Raw genomic sequence first — 15,894 nt, 5'->3', positions numbered from 1 at the left:
CAGTTCTGTTCTATTTCTGCAGAATCTGATGGGGTTTAAGCTCAGCATGTGGAGCTGCATGTGCCCCTGCCATTAGCACACACACTGAATGAGGAGCTTAAAAGTCAACCCCAAACTGGGCTCAAAAGTGAGTATGTGGAAGGTAAATGAAGCCACAGAAGAGATGCTGGTAGTTGTCATTTTCCCACTTAAACCAAACCAGAAAGAAGTGTTACACTTGCAAGTTCTCTTGGTGAGCATGAAAGCAGTGTATTTGTAAGGCAAACAGATGCTTAGTTTTGTAATGACATGAGCTGGAGGGAAGTGGCAGGTTATTTCATGATCCAGGCTGGTATTGCAAGAACTGAGCCCATCATCTCTGCTTTGGTTTAACATTAATTACCTGGGGACAGCCCTGAGCAAGGTTGCAAATAGGGAACCAATCTGGCAAAAGGATTTGTAAGGTTCACACTGTTCTCCTGCTTGTGTTCCCACCAATGGGGTAAAAATGGTGGTGGTGTCGGCTGCGCTCACTGAATAAGTGGGATGTGGCAGAAAAAGGACAAACAGGATGAGCAGCTGCCCATGTTCTGCTCTGGAGACTCTTAGGACAGTGGAAGTGTCTGTGTGCCGTGGGTAGCTTAAGTTACATTACTTTGCTTCTAGGGAGAATTAAGCTAAGTCTAATTAAAGTCACTGAAATACAGAACGTGAAGGCTCAGATTCATTAAGGAGAGACCAAAAGACATGAAGATCCTTTGCATGAGAGGCTTTACCCACGGGCATGCCTTTACCATACTGCAGTTAATGCAGCTCTCCTAATGAGGAATGACTGCATTACACTGAAGGACAAACTAGCTGGAATTAGGGGTATTTCCATGGATCCACTGGCAGGCAGCCATGTGCCATGCACTGCATAGAGGTACTGGCACATACACGCCTACACCCGCTGCAGGAGGAGTTTCAGCATGACAACTGGTTATTGAGGGTACAGAGATACCTTAGCAGGGATTTTGCAGTTGAGCACCAGAGCTCCTTCCCCTTGCAAGGGGATGCCATGCTGCTGATGCTGGAGTGTGGTGCCTGGTCACAGCTGAGCTCATCCAAAACCAAGCCCAAATCATTGTTTTCTCCCTAACTGGAACTGAGCCTGAACTGTGATTTGGAAACTTGCTTGGACTGTGAGTGGTATGATCATAGAATCCCAGGCTGGTTTGGGTTGGAAGGGACCTTAAGATCATCCAGTTCCAACCCTCTGCCATGGGCAGGGACACCTCACACCAGACAATGCTGCCCAAGGCTCTGTCCAACCTGGCCTTGAACACTGCCAGGGATGGGGCAGCCACAGCTTCTCTGGGCACCCTGTGGCAGTGCCTCAGCACCCTCACAGGGAAGAACTTTGCTGGTGGCTCTGAGCCAGCAGCACACAAGGGTATTTCCTCTAGCTTGGGGTCCAGTTCACGCAGCACTGATTTATGGGTCTACTGTTGCTCTGTTTTGCTGTACAGATGTGGCCCTTCTCCACCAGCATCACAAACTGGTTCCTATTTTCCTTATCTTGTGAAAATTCTTTCTTGCTCAGAAGCAGAATCATACAATCACCTGATGGATCCTGCAGGCAGAGCTTTGTCCTACAAGACAGAAAAGGGACACACATTCTCAGTGATGAGAGTTTTATTTAATTCCTGAGGTTAAAAAAGGAGGAAAAAAGCATCAAGAAACATCCCAGTACACAACCGTCCACATCTCTGTAACTGTACAGACGCTGGGACACGTATATCTCTTTTTCCCCGATCTGAAGCATGAAGTTTGATGAGAAAAGGAGTTTGCAACTCTTTGGCAGTTAAGACCAAAAGATGCTTCTGAACAAGTTACAATCTCAGTGACTGAGCACAACTAAAACTATAGTGCAATTTCCATTTTCAGTAAGGAGCAAAGACAGGCTTTTGTAGCTTTGCTGTCTTGTAACGCGGTACACTCTGGTGCAATACATCTCTGTGGTTTGTCATAAAGCAACATGGAGTAACGCTGAGTAAAGGAACACTGTCATTTCTTAAAGCAACTGCATTCTTTCCTTCACATAAACCTCTGCATAACAATAAATATCACCCTCCATTGCTCCAGCACCCAGGGAAACCCCCAGTTGCTTCTGCTGACCTCTTTGTCACATGAATGTGACATCCCCTTCAACTCATTTCATCATCAATTTTAAAAGGGCTTGACTGTTTGCTCTGCACATCCTCTGAGGTGGAAAAGGCTCCTTCTTCCAACTGACATGATGGGATTCCTGTTCTTGAATAGCTGGTTGGAGCAGTTGCACTACAGCCCACTTGTGGTACTTTACCAGCCTGAGTATTTAATCTTTTGAATCTTTTCTCCCTCTTAAATACTCTCCTTGGTTAAAAGCAAACTTTTCATCTTTAAAGCACAGGTTCTGCCTCCTTCTCTTAGTGTTCTCTTTCAGAGAGCAATAAAGCCCCATAAAACTACTCTCATGGGACAGGAAAACCTGAAGGTACCACAACTCCACAAATGCTAACTAAAAACAATCCAGTGGTTTTATTCCCCTCCTCATCTGCTTCAGCTAGCCTCAGGACTGATTACATGAAAGGCCTGCAGGGAAACACCTGCCTTACTACATGGAGGCAACTACTTGAACAGCTAATAACCTTTAAAATACTTAATAATACTTAAAATATACTTAAAACACTTAAAAATACTTGCCAGAGGATGAAAAATGTTAAGAACTGGGATGCAGAGAGGAAATCGAGAGGCAAATGTGTCCAAGAACTCAGAATGGAGACATTTCAAATACTTCTGAGCAGAGATGTATGTCTTATTTTGGCCCAAGATACTTGACAGTGTCCCTTTACCTTACATTTGGCATTTTAAGAAAGGTATCCTAGTAAGATTAGTATTCTAGCTAAACCAACAGCAAAATGCTTGTAAAAAACACACCTGAAAGCTTAAAGGAGAACTTGAGGCACAGCTCAGTGAAGCTGCAGAGCATATGGTACACATTTTTAAGCAATAAATAATCTTTTCTTGTCTAATTAAATATAAAACATAGCTTCAACACTGAAATCTGCCATAACCCACCAACTGATCCGTGTGCCTGTTATTGCCTGTTTATTGCCCACTTCAGTCTCTTGTCCATCTCACTGCCATGCACACAGCCAGGTCAGGGTTTAACTGCATTGCAGCCTGTGCCATCAGGAGGGGAGTAAACCAGTTTGCACCTTCCAGTGATGTCTGGTGGAGGCTGGGAGCACACCACCAGTTCCAGGAAGAGGCATCTGAAGGGAAGGCTGTTGATGAGCTGCATGAACCAGACACCTAAATCTAGCTGCTCCATGAAAAGGAGCCATCTTCTCACTGGAATGAATGATCAGCAACCTTCAGCTTCACCTGCAGTATTCTTTCCTTTCCTATAATCAGAATTTCCCTCTACCTTGGCTGCTACTATGTAAATAGAATCATAGAATCAATTTGGTTGGAAAAGACCTTTAAGATCGAGCCCAACCACTGAATCTCCAACACTGTGAACTCCACCTTTTAAACAACCAGCCTTTTGGTGTAGAAGATCCCTATAAGTAATGGATCAGACCTGCAACACAAACAGCAGCTGGACTCCCTTGGCTAGCTTCCCTGGTTGCGCTGATCCCTCCAAATCCCTGCCCTTGTTTTTGCACTTGTAAGATTTGCCCCTTTCCTCTCCCCTAAATCGTCTGCTTCGGCTTGTGCTGTTCTTTCCCCTCATGGTTTATTTGCTGTTCCCCACCATGACCCCCTTGTATACCAGCCACCAAGAGTCTACAGGGCTCCTGGCGGGCTGTGCTGGCCTTCTACTAAACGCTGTGCTAAAACCTTCCAGGTCTGAGGTTTCCCTGGGAGAACAACATCATGAGAAATCAAACACATCTAAAATGATGAGGAGGGCTGCTCAGAAGAAAGAGCTTTTCTTCTTTCTCCTGTCAAATGTTTTGCCTTTCCATTAGAAGACAGGATTTTTAATGAGAAAAAACCCTGCTTTTGGATATTTTGACATAAAGTTGAAATTCTATATAGACAGCAGATGGTTTGCATGGAAATGTTACATAAATGAGAACCCAGCCTTCCCTAAAAGGCAGGATTGAGAGCCAGCTTTATCCCCAAATCTGAGACAAAGTTAGCAGCTGGCTAGGGCAAGCGCAAGGGGTAGGAAGGGACAGAATACACCAGCACTGTGTGAAGAGTTCATGGGGCTGGATATGCATTTGGGTTTGGATGGACGTTTTGAGACTGATTCAGACATTATTGCTACGTTCCATGTGTTCCAGAGAGAGAGAGAGACACTGCTGACCTCCTCAGAAACTGTGCTTCGCTGTGAATGCTGATGACTAAGGTGCTAAAGCAGGAAAAGGGAATGTTCCTTTTCCTAATACCACAGTGAGCAGTGCTTCATTCTACAAATGACACTCCTGATTCTGCTGCTGGTACTCACCATAAGCGCTGGTTTCAGTGCACCAACTTACAGATGCTGGTGAGAAAAAGTGAAAGGAGTTGCTGCTTCCTGTTGTGTTGTTTTGTAACTGGCATTCAGTACCACAGCATTTTTAAAAGCCAGGTAAGACCAAATCTTATCCCAAAATGTAAGAATCCCCTGTGTTTGCTGTTTATAAAACCTGGAAAAGATAAAATCTTCCAGATGGATTACTATATATGCCTGTGAAGATTGAAGCATTGCATACTTGCTGTTCTGACTGCAGGAGCAGCAGAGCAGAACATAAGTGGTTGTATTTACTCCTCAGTGAAGAGGTCAATAAAAAGACACTCTTTTTTTCTCTTTAAATTTCCTCTTGAAGAAGATTTTGGGAAGGAATCAAAATTTCACTTTGCATTAACACTCCCCCACACTTTTCTCTGCACTGAAACTGATTCTCGACCTGTTAAATCAAAGAACATGGCTTTTCAGCAATCTGTACACAGTACAGAACCATTAGTGTTCCTAAAAAAGGCTTCCATTTTTAGTGTATACACGTTCTCTAAGTGCATTATAACTATTGCATAGTTTCAAAGTCTTCAAATACAGTGGTAATCATAATGCTTCTGTGTACATAAATAAGATCATTTCTTAAAAAATTAATTTAAAATAACACAGTATAAGTCAAGGCTATGGAAGATCACTTCCATCATAGATGACGGGTCGCTCGACAGCCAAGTGATAGAACACTCTCTTTGAGATAAACCTGCCAAGGGAAAAAAGAGAGAAAGAGAATCACATTAGCTAAAGACAATTAGACAGGAAGCCTTACAAATCCATTCAGGCTTTCAGCTCATACTCAGGCAAAACACTGACTGTTGTTAACAAAAAGAATGCCTGTGCAATGGCTGTCAGGGCTGTTGTTAATATAAGATGACAATCCTGACTTAACTGTCTTGGAAATAGTCACAAGTGACTGTCTTACTTCTGTTTACCTTCCCAGATGTTGAGACAGAAAGTGGATTCTGGCAGGGGGGAGTTTAAAACCAAAACAACAACAAGAACCAAAACTCAGGCTGAAGATCTTCTGGCAGGCTCGGATCAATTCCTCATCCTTACTTCTGAATGGCAGAATACTGGTACATCTGATCATAGATTCATCAAATGGTTTGGGTTGGAAGGGACCTTCAAAGCTCATCCAGTCCAACCCCCTGCAGTGAGCAGGGACATCTTCAGCTAGACCAGGTTGCCCAGAACCACATCCAGCCTGGCCTGGAATGCCTCCAGGGATGGTTCATCCACCACCTCTCTGGGCAACCTGTGCCAGGGTTTTACCACTCTTATTGTAAGGAGTTTCTTCCTCACATCCAGCCTGCCCTTGCTTTGAGTTACAGCAGTGATCTCACAAAGAGGTTTTCTCAGACTGTGACCATGATGGACAGAGTACCCCTCATGACCATGATCAGTTCCAGTCTGTAAAACCAACTTTTCCACCCAGCTAGGACCTACCTAGAGAACGTGTTGTCAAATATCAGCGTGTAGATTCCAGAGTTTCTGACTTTCACCTGTCCTCTGATAGTTTCCTTATGAGAGTTGCAGCGGGTCATAGGAATAAGAACCTGGAATTCAATACAAATCAAAATGAAACTTGCCATTTGCCCTATAAATTGACATTTGCCTTCATATTCAGACTTGAGTCATTTGAAGGTCTCAAAGTCCTTCTGTGCCTGCAAGACTACTTATTTTCACTGACTAGCATTAAAAATCCACCCAAACTAACATCTCACATTGAGACATCTGCTTTCCTTCAATAACCTCTTTACAGCATTAAACCATGGCTATAAATCTCTGCTTTAGAGACAGAGTCAGATCTGCATCTTTTTAATGTTAATCTAAGCAAGTTTACTAACATCAGCAGTGCTCCATTAAATACATCCAAGAGCATGATTTAGCTACGTATGTCTTGTAATATCTGCTTTTATAGTCCCACCATTATAAAACAAGCTTTCTCAGCAAATCTGAATTGTTTATCTAAGCTGACAGCAAAACTATGTGTTACCATCTATCTTGCTGTAAAACCCTACCAGAGACATTTGTCAGAACAGCAACTGACACAGATCAAGGACAAGCCTATAAAACCCAAAGTTATATCAAATAGATGTATCAAAAAGCAACATTCACTTTTCATTCAGCTTTCAGATTAAGAGAAAAAACAACAAAAAGGTGGGGGGATTTTAAATGGAGTTAGTAACCATGGAGGGAATTAACGCACACGATAAAGGTATTCTTGCCCCAGAGAAATCAAAGCCTTAGAATTCGTAGACTCACAGAATGGTTTGGGTTGAAAAGGACCTTAAGCTCATCCAGTTCCAACCCCCTGCCATGGGCAGGGACACCTCACACCAGACAATGCTGCCCAAGTCCCTGTGTCCAACCTGGCCTTGAACACTGCCAGGGATGGGGCAGCCACAGCTTCTCTGGGCACCCTGTGCCAGCGCCTCAGCACCCTCACAGGGAAGAGCTTCTGCCTTAGATCTAACCTGAACTTCCCCTGTTTCAGTTTGAACCCATCACCCCTTGTCCTATCACTACAGTCCCTGATGAACAGTCCATCCCATCATCCCTATAGGCCCCCTTCAGACACTGGAAGCTGCTCTGAGGTCTCCACGCAGCTTCTCTTCTCCAGGCTGAACAGCCCCAATGTTCTCAGCCTGTCTCCATACAGGAGGTGCTCCAGCCCCTGAGCATCCTCGTGGCCTCCTCTGGACTTGCTCCAACAGCTCCATGTCCTTCTTATGCTGAGGACACCAGAGCTGCACACAGTGCTGCAAGTGGGGTCCCCCCTTACCACAGTGGGTTAAACCAACAGCTGCCCTATCTTCATTAAAACTTTGTAATTAGCTGAATAACACTGATTCACTTAATCCGTAATCCTCAGGAAATACAGACAGCACATATAGAAACTGGTATCTGGGGCACTGGCAAAGCAATTCTGCACACCATCAAGGCACTTAAGTCTGTGCCTCACTGCTTCATCTGTCTCCTTGTGGCCTCTGCTTAAGAGCAGAGAGAGGAGGGGAAGAAAGAATTTTGGAGACTTGGACTTTTATTTTTGCTTAATAATGAGGTGTATTTTAGATGTGACCTACAGGAGCTACAATACTTTTCAACTCAGCATTTCCAGGCAACATGAAGATGTAGCTCTGCCTTCAGCAGCACTGTAGCTTAATTGCAGAATCAAGTCCTTAATGCAATAGCAACGTGCTCTTGTGGAGACCTCCTAGCTATACTTGCTGACTCCTTTGGTGGCTGACTGCAGTGTACTACAACCTTTGCAACAAGGAAACAAAGGCCTTACTTTGCACTGCTCCAGCGGTGTGTCTTCTGATTCTTGGTAGACAACACTGAAGGATATGCTTTTAGGGTCTGATGAAAAGATCCAGCTGATTGTTAGCCCCGTCTCTGTAACAGTGATGGGAATGATACTGTAGGTGCTGGATTTAATGAACAGCTCTCTGTTGCTTTCCCCAAAATTTAAGATCTCTTCCACTGTAAGGGGTAATCTGACCCTGGGAAGGAGAAAAATACAATTACTTGAAGAGACCCAATCTAATTACTCAGACAGAAACAATAATCATTGTCTTTTATTTTCCATCTATTTGAGGCAGACTCCACAGAAACTTTGGGACATGTTCACAAGATGCAGGAAAATTCAGCCTGGGATGAAGGCAAGAGGTACAGAATAGATGACTGATATCAAGCACTTTCACTGCTCTGGCTAATGTGGATATTATTCACTTATTTAGTTCATTTTGACTAGAAAAATGTAGTGCTTGAATAAAGCTTTATAGTTAGAACATAAGCAGTACAACATATAGAGTACAACAAAAAAAGTCTGCTGCCCTCTGCTGTTCTTTTTAAGCAGAAATTGAAACAAAAAATAGTCACCTAATTTGTTCACCTTTCCAGATAGTATTTATACAGGAAATAAAGACCAGGAGTACAGATGGGACACAAGGATGGAATGGGAACAGCAGCTCTGTCTAGATCCTCCAAGGCACCTAATGCTACAGCTGTTTTACCCAAGCAAGCTGCATAAAAGCTGACTCAAAGTACAAGGAAAAAGGGAGTTCTTAGATGATCCCAAGTCCTGAAGCACTGTATTAACCTTCCTCATTCTGGTATGTATTTCAAACTGCAAACAGTGAGGCCCTTAAACAGGAGAACGCTGCTTGCTTTCTTCAGGAGAGACCTGTAATTTCTAAGAGCTGTGCATCTCCTCTACATGACTCTAAGTAGAACTAACCTAACATCTCTCTCCTTAGGCCAGCTAAACTGTTTCCAAATCAGTGAGCTCACAGCAAACCACAGTACTGTTACCAAAACACAATACATTTACCAGAGGATATTATACAGTCACCATTACAATTTGCTGTTCTAGAGTAAGGAAGAGCTCAGTGTCCAGCCATGGCAACACAGTGCTTAGGGATTGCAATTGATTTTTTGTGGTAACTATTGTACTCTGGCAACAGAGGAAACTTTATATGAGGTTTTGCCTAACTTTCTACTTCCTCTTGGCTGAAGTAACTGCTGGGGTGTCTCAGGTGTTCTTTGATTTGAATACTCTTGGGTTTGCCCTACAACCCAGCTATGATTTTAGTTACTGGTTCTGCAAAGAGCAGCAACCAGGTTGAAACATGGACTAATTTACCTCCCTGCAGACTGAAGTTTAAAACCTTCCCCATAACTATGCCAAAATTTCAAAGCTAGGCCTAAGGGGATAGTGAGCAAAGGGGAATTTCTCCATGTGCCAGGAATTTACATATGTTAGATTCCCTTCTTGGCTGTGCAAGTGACATGCTGTATCACTACTGCACGCAACTGTTAATTTCAGAGCAGGATACAGCAGGGAATTGTGTGCACATACTTCACAGAGGTTGAACAGAGGTTCAGCTGAACATTTGATGCTGAACATATGCAATGCTAGGCAATTGGTGGTGAGACCACCAATAAATAATAGATACATGCTCTAAAAGGCCACAAATTCCCTCCCTGGGACAAAGGTCTAACTCATACTGCACTCCCTGGCTTGCCCTTGCAGTTTCTTCCAGAGACTACAAGAAATACATGGCCTTCTCTCTAAGCCCCTTTCCTGTTCATTGCACCTCCTTCAATCAGAACAGGAAGGAAGGTTTTCTAATGTGATGTGGACCCAAATCTTTCCTTCTTGCTCCCTCTTGCACTGAAGTTTTGCAGGGCTGAAGAGAGACAGCCCCACTCATGGCTCCTGCTCTGTGTAGCTGAGCTATACGCTCTGCTCCTCCTCCTCAGACCAAATTCTACTGTGATCAGCTCTCCCAGGAGTCTGCAACTTATTCTTGCATGGCTGATACTTGAGCTCAGTCAATTCTTTCAGGCTGATAGTAATGAAACTGTTCTGCTTACATGATTTCTCCTGACTTCAACAAGCATATCTCAGCATCTTGAGCAACTTGCCACTCTTCTGATTCGTCAAAGGTTGAAGAATTGCACGTGCTGTTTCTAGGACAAGATAAAAGAGGAAAGACATGATTCTCTGAGTAATATGTGGTCAAATACCATCTTCATGCTGATGCCTTCCTAAAACAGAAACGTTCTGGCAGTCACGACGCCCAATTCAAGAATCCTTATTTTGTGTATTCTAGTGACAAAACTGGGCAAAACTGCAGCCCCATCCTGCTACCCACTGTGCACAAATGGCACACTCTTCTGATCCTGTTTCCATGAGCTAGGAGCACATACATACAGAACATCTCTCCTACAGTCTGAAGATAATCTGAGATGCTGCCAAGTTTTAAAGATTCCCTGGCAGCTGGAAATCTTGATGGAGGGCAGGCACAAGCAAGACTTGTCCTTTAAACAAAGCTTCCACAGGGATGTGACATTTGCCCTGGATTTAATCTGTGAGGTGTTTTACAGACATATTATCCAGTTCCTTACTCTGACAATGGTGCCCCAGGTGTATCTTATTGCTGTAGAATCACTACCATGTATCTTCTTTTCATAGAAGAAATACTGGGTGATTCAAACACAAATACCACAAACAAGTTGTTACAGGAGGACAAAGCAGGATGCCTCCTTCCCACCATGATGCATCCAGGAGATGAAAGGAAGTAGATGGAATAACCTGCCATGGATGGTAAGGAGTGGACTCCTTACCTCCAAAAGGATGCATGCTCTGGATGAACACTGGCGTAGCACCGGCTAGGAATTACAGGACTGGAACACAGACAGAATGAGCTTGAGAGTCAGTAACCAAATGCTGACAGTTTCCATGTAACAGCTTCTCTAACTGATACTTGCTTCTCTGCACCTCAGCAGGTTGATCAACTGAAACAATTAGGCTGTCATTCCCAGAAAAAAGCAAAGGCTTCTTATATACAGGGAACCAACTGGTTGGTTGCCTCCAAAAAACAGTGATATCTAATAAAATCTTGTATCACATGTAGCATATGTGCCTCTGAGCCATCAATCATTGGTCAACTTATTCTGTACATTCTGCAGACCGATTCTCAAAACCAATGCACGTTCAGCATTTTCTTTGAAATCCTATGGAACCGTGCTCTACAAGCAGCAGCACCGAGTAGAAGAGCAGGAGAAAACATCTCCAGGTAACAGCACCTTCAGCCCACAGATTCATGGAATGGTTTGGGTTGGAAAGGACCTTAAGATCATCCAGTTCCAACCCCCTGCCATGGACAGGGAGACCTCACACCAGACCAGGTTGCTCCAAACCCCATCCAACCTGGCCTTGAACACTGCCAAGGATGGGGCAGCCACAGCTTCTCTGGGCACCCTGTGCCAGCGCCTCAGCACCCTCACAGGGAAGAACTTCTGCCTTAGATCTAACCTGAACTTCCCCTGTTTCAGTTTGAACCCATCACCCCTTGTCCTATCACTACAGTCCCTGATGAAGAGTCCCTCTCCAGCATCCTTGTAGCCCCCTTCAGACACTGGAAGCTGCTCTGAGGTCTCCACGCAGCTTCTCTTCTCCAGGCTGAACAGCCCCAATGTTCTCAGCCTGTCAACAGTCATATTAACAGTCATACCAGGACCGTTAATGTCCTAAGGAGACAGCTGTGACCTGCAGGAAAGACTCAAACCTGTCACTAAGTGCCCAAACCTGAGCAAGAAGCAAACATGATCTCTCCACTGAAATGCAGGAATGAAATACTACGTATTCGTCCCTAAAGTTTAATACAACACCTATGCAAATACAGCAATGTAATTTGTTTACTATCTTTACACAACTGGGTAAGAAAACTGCTTCTGATAAAAACCCCTAGAAAACTAAACTATAGCCTGCAAACCTATGCATTGATTTTGTTTGCACAGTAGGAACAGCAGCAGACTTCATGCTGTGACCCACAGAACTCTCCCTTCTCACCACGACAGGTACACAGCTTTCATTCTGCAGCCTGGAATTTATACAGACCAAGAGAACTAACGTGACTACAGGCTTCCCAAAAGTGTCTAACTCCATGATCTATTATGCAATGCCATTAGAGTTCCTTATTTAATCTATCATTTCACCTTTTGGGACCCCGAAATGTAAATTCAATCCCAGGACCAGTACATTTTCCATGTTCTCCTATAAAATGTGATTTTCCTTATTCCTGCTGCTGCAATCGTGCACATGGCTCGGTGGTTAGCTTGCCACTTGGCTGCTCTAATCCATACATTCAGCAGACCTATTCAGTGTAGGTTAAGGGAACACTAAGTCTTCTACTTTGTCTCTTACACCCAAGTGCATTACAATCACAAAGCAAATCCCCCTTCTCTTTATGATATCCCATTGAATCCAATGGTCTGAGGTCTGGTAGCCTATATGGAAAATATACGAAACAGCCTCAAGATTTAACAGGACCTCTTGTCCTCTGACAGAATTGACTCTTGCTTGGCTTTTCACACCAGGTGGCAGCATTAAGGATGTTCCTGCAGCTTGCCAGGTCCCCAGCTTATGAATATGCACCCTCTGGTATCTATTAAAACAGTCTGGACTGTTTCTCTTCTTTATCTTTTGAAAGTGAAGTGGGTCTGAAAAGCAGGAAGAAGTGACACATGGGAAAGACACTACAGCAAGAAGAGAACAGCTCTGGTTCAGCAACTCCTTGAGACAAGGATTGTCAGAGGCTGGTGGAGCATTTTGAAGAGGTGTTAGTTAATGCTTGTCCTGTTCTTATGCTCTTCCTCGGGCATCTGCTGTTGGTCACTGTCCCTCCACTGGATGGTCTTATATAAGATATGCATAACTCAGTGAGCAGTTTTGGCTTAGGATCAGCTCTGATCAGGAAAAGCATGAAACACCTAATGCTGCTCACAATGTCTTTACTAGTGGGATTGTATTTCCTCTTTCCTGCGGGCTACCTATCTCAGCATTTACAAATAAAAGAAGCTGTAAATAGTTGCCAGATTTTCTAGGCAGTTTTATAGTGGGTACATAAACCAAGTGATATCATACACCCTTGGGCTCTAACATTCCTTAGATGTAAACTCTCACACCCTAATTCCCACACACTCTTTGCACCATGACATCTTTCTTTGTTTTTCCTGGCATCTCCTTGGCAGCCTGGATCTCTTGCCTTGAAACTCTGGGTTCCTTAAGTTGTTCTCCTTCCTTGTTCCTGCAGGCCCTCTTTTCCACCTCTGGCCTTTTAATTTCTCAGTGGAAGCCAAAAAGGTGCATAGGGGCAGTGCAGACTGGGGCAGAAAGTATGCAAAAGCTCCTGCAGAGAGTGGCAGAACAGGGGTCAAGACGGGACTAGGGAAAAGAAAGAAGGGCTGCTGGAGAGGAGCTGAGGGAGAGCTTTATGCAGCTGTGGGCTACATATGATGAAAATAGGGGTGGGTCTGGCCCAAAGGCTGAAAGTCCTTTGTATCACAGCTTTCAGATACCAGGTTTAACCTGTTTCAAACCATTCTTGCAATAGCCATGTTCACTCTGGATGTTCCTTTTCTCTCCATACTTGGTCCTTCTACCAGATGACTGCAGCTCAGTTGTATCTGACCTTTATTGGCACCATGATGCCCATATCACCTTTTTCCCCCTTAGAAAACAGCTGTTTAGGCAATCCTTTCCTTACTGCCTAATTTCTATTGTTTCTTCCATAGTGAAATAGTGCAACATCCTTAGAAACAAAACTAGGAAGGAATGTGCTGTGCTTGTGTGGCAAGTAAAGCCGCTACAGCAAGGCTGCTTTTATCAGCAGAGGGTGATGAGAAGTTCTCTTGCCCCCACTTCTCTCCCTTGCTGGTTCTGTGCAGGCCAGAGAATGCTTCAGACCACAATCAGTTCCCCCTTTTGGCTACACTGGCACCCTGCCCAGCCATGTGAGTTGTAATCAGGTCAAGAAAGACTGTTATGAGTCACTAAAAAACAAGAATCCAAACCAAAGCAACCACAGTGCAGATGTGCTTTCTACCGAAAGCAGCAAAAGGTGTGAATACACACGAAAGGTGTGAACAAAGTCATTGTTTCCATACCAGGGTAGTGGCATCTTTTGGGTTTTTTCACACTTCTGCTTTGGTCTTGATTCTGCTGCTACAATGTTAATTGCAGGCATGGAATTTCTACAATATGTGAAAATGGGAACGCTGGTTTACCCTGGGGACTTTGATCCAGTGTTATTGCAATATCCTCCTGGCCTGTGTTTTAGAACACAATCCACAAATGTGAATGCTTTAGAAATAAAAGAACTTCAAAATACAACACTTCAAAACAGATCCCACGAGCCTTGAAGCAGCAGGATGTGCTGCAACTGCACAACTTATCTCAGCTTCTCACAATCAGATTTCAATCAGATTGCTTCAAACTCACCTAACAGACCTGAAAGCATGAAGTGACTACTCTTTAATCCTAACCTTTAGGAAAGTGCAGTACAGTAGACACCAAAAGGGGCACAAGTACAAAGGAAAATATCCTTTAAGATCATTCACTGCTTTGAGCACCAACCTGCATTTCCAGGCCAGCAAGGACTCACACCCAGAATAAGGTAAGGCAAGTGTGAAAATCTCAGCCACACTGAGATGCTCAAGTCATCCACACTGTAACTCTCCATCCAAGCCATTCTCCTTTCCAGTGTTCAGAGTGTCTCAAGCACAGAGTAGGACTCTATATCCTGCTTGTAAAACTGATGAACCAAGAGCAACAGAGGTTAAAACACTATTTCTTGGCTTTCCTACCTCTAAACTGTGGGCAAGGGGAGACAGACAGCTTCTAACAGTTTACATGGTCAAGCAGGATGTTGCACAAGCGCCCTTCAGGAGTAGTATTCCATCACTAGTAGCAATCCTTCCTTCCGGCTTCAATATTTTGTGGGACAAGTTGAAACAAATGGTGACACACACCTACTTCTTTAATCCTGGTTGTGGTCATCGGATCTAACTCATTGACATCCCCTCTGCAGACAGCATGAATTCAAAGTACATTACACTTGGTTTTCCTCTTAAAAGAAACAAAAACCCCCACACACAAATTGTCCCTTGGCAAAACAAGGGCCAGATTCACTTCAAAAGAGCACTGTGAAGCTCAGTTTGCTCATGTCTGTCTAATGCATGAGAAACATACACTGTCACAGTACAGAAAATGGGCAGGATACATACAACTTATTTACCAACAACAAAAATGGAGAATTTTGAGGAGTTGGGGGTTTTTTCCCCAACTAAACCAGTCTACAATCTGCCTTCTACCCAAACTGCAAAATGCTGTGCTTCTTTGCGCTGGAAACTGGTCTGCTGAGGGCAAAAGGGTCAAAGTCTGCTTCCTCAGCAGCAAGCTGGTTACTCTGTGGCTATTTTCAGCTTATCATTTTCATTTATCACGCTTCTTTTTCTGTTCAGAAGCAGAACAAGCCCAGAACTTAGGCGAAAACACCCTCTTTTCATTTTGATTCTCAAATATATAGGAGTTTTTGAAAGGCTATATATTACAAAACAGAAACTTTGGAAAATATTTAGAAGTATTTTAACAATATTTTGTCTAAATATGGATATATATTAAACTCTAATGCCACAACATATTTTGCAAACCATGTACTTGGATATTCAGATGGCCTTAGGTCCTCTTCCTTGCTCATTTATGTAAACTAGATGTAAAACACATGACTGAAACCTACATTTGTTCTCATTTCAGGAAAAAAAGAATAAACTTGTGCCAGATTTAGCTATGCAGTTCCTGTTCATTTTGCTTTTCGTAAGTAGTTATCTCTAAAGCAGTTAGGAATCCTACAGACACAGACCAGCTAGTTCACATTCAGTTCAATAAAGCCTCTCATAAAAAGAGCACATCTTTCCTTATCTTTTCCCTACCTTCTTGCTGGCTTGATGTTAAGTAATGGTGAGTTTGATAAAGAGTACTGTTTTGCTCCTATTGTAAGTTAAGTGTGAATGTGATCCAGTGTGGCCTGCAAGCTAAT

General features: G+C 43.5%; 1 protein-coding gene across 6 annotated transcripts in view; it reads right to left on the bottom strand.

The window, feature by feature from the left end:
* Positions 1-5,053: 5,053 nt before the first annotated feature.
* The window catches only part of FYCO1 (FYVE and coiled-coil domain autophagy adaptor 1), a 38,562-nt gene continuing 27,721 nt past the window's right edge, over positions 5,054-15,894 (bottom strand). For 5 of the 6 annotated variants that reach the window (XM_061375039.1, XM_061375042.1, XM_061375045.1 and 2 more), the window contains 4 exons: positions 9,887-9,982; positions 7,800-8,010; positions 5,951-6,060; positions 5,054-5,207 (listed from right to left, as the gene is read on the bottom strand). In XM_061375039.1, the coding sequence (XP_061231023.1) occupies positions 5,132-5,207; positions 5,951-6,060; positions 7,800-8,010; positions 9,887-9,982 (493 nt within the window). In that variant the 3' untranslated portion in view covers positions 5,054-5,131. The remainder of the gene's footprint in view (positions 5,208-5,950; positions 6,061-7,799; positions 8,011-9,886; positions 9,983-15,894) is intronic. The other variant, XM_061375044.1, reaches the window with a different exon arrangement.

This window comes from Neopsephotus bourkii, unplaced genomic scaffold (genome assembly GCF_033783945.1).
Source record: "Neopsephotus bourkii isolate Nb327-2 ecotype Australia unplaced genomic scaffold, CSIRO-AGI_Nbou_v1 NB_1655, whole genome shotgun sequence".
Classification (NCBI taxonomy): domain Eukaryota; kingdom Metazoa; phylum Chordata; class Aves; order Psittaciformes; family Psittacidae; genus Neopsephotus; species Neopsephotus bourkii.
This window is presented reverse-complemented; position numbering and strand designations above follow the sequence as displayed.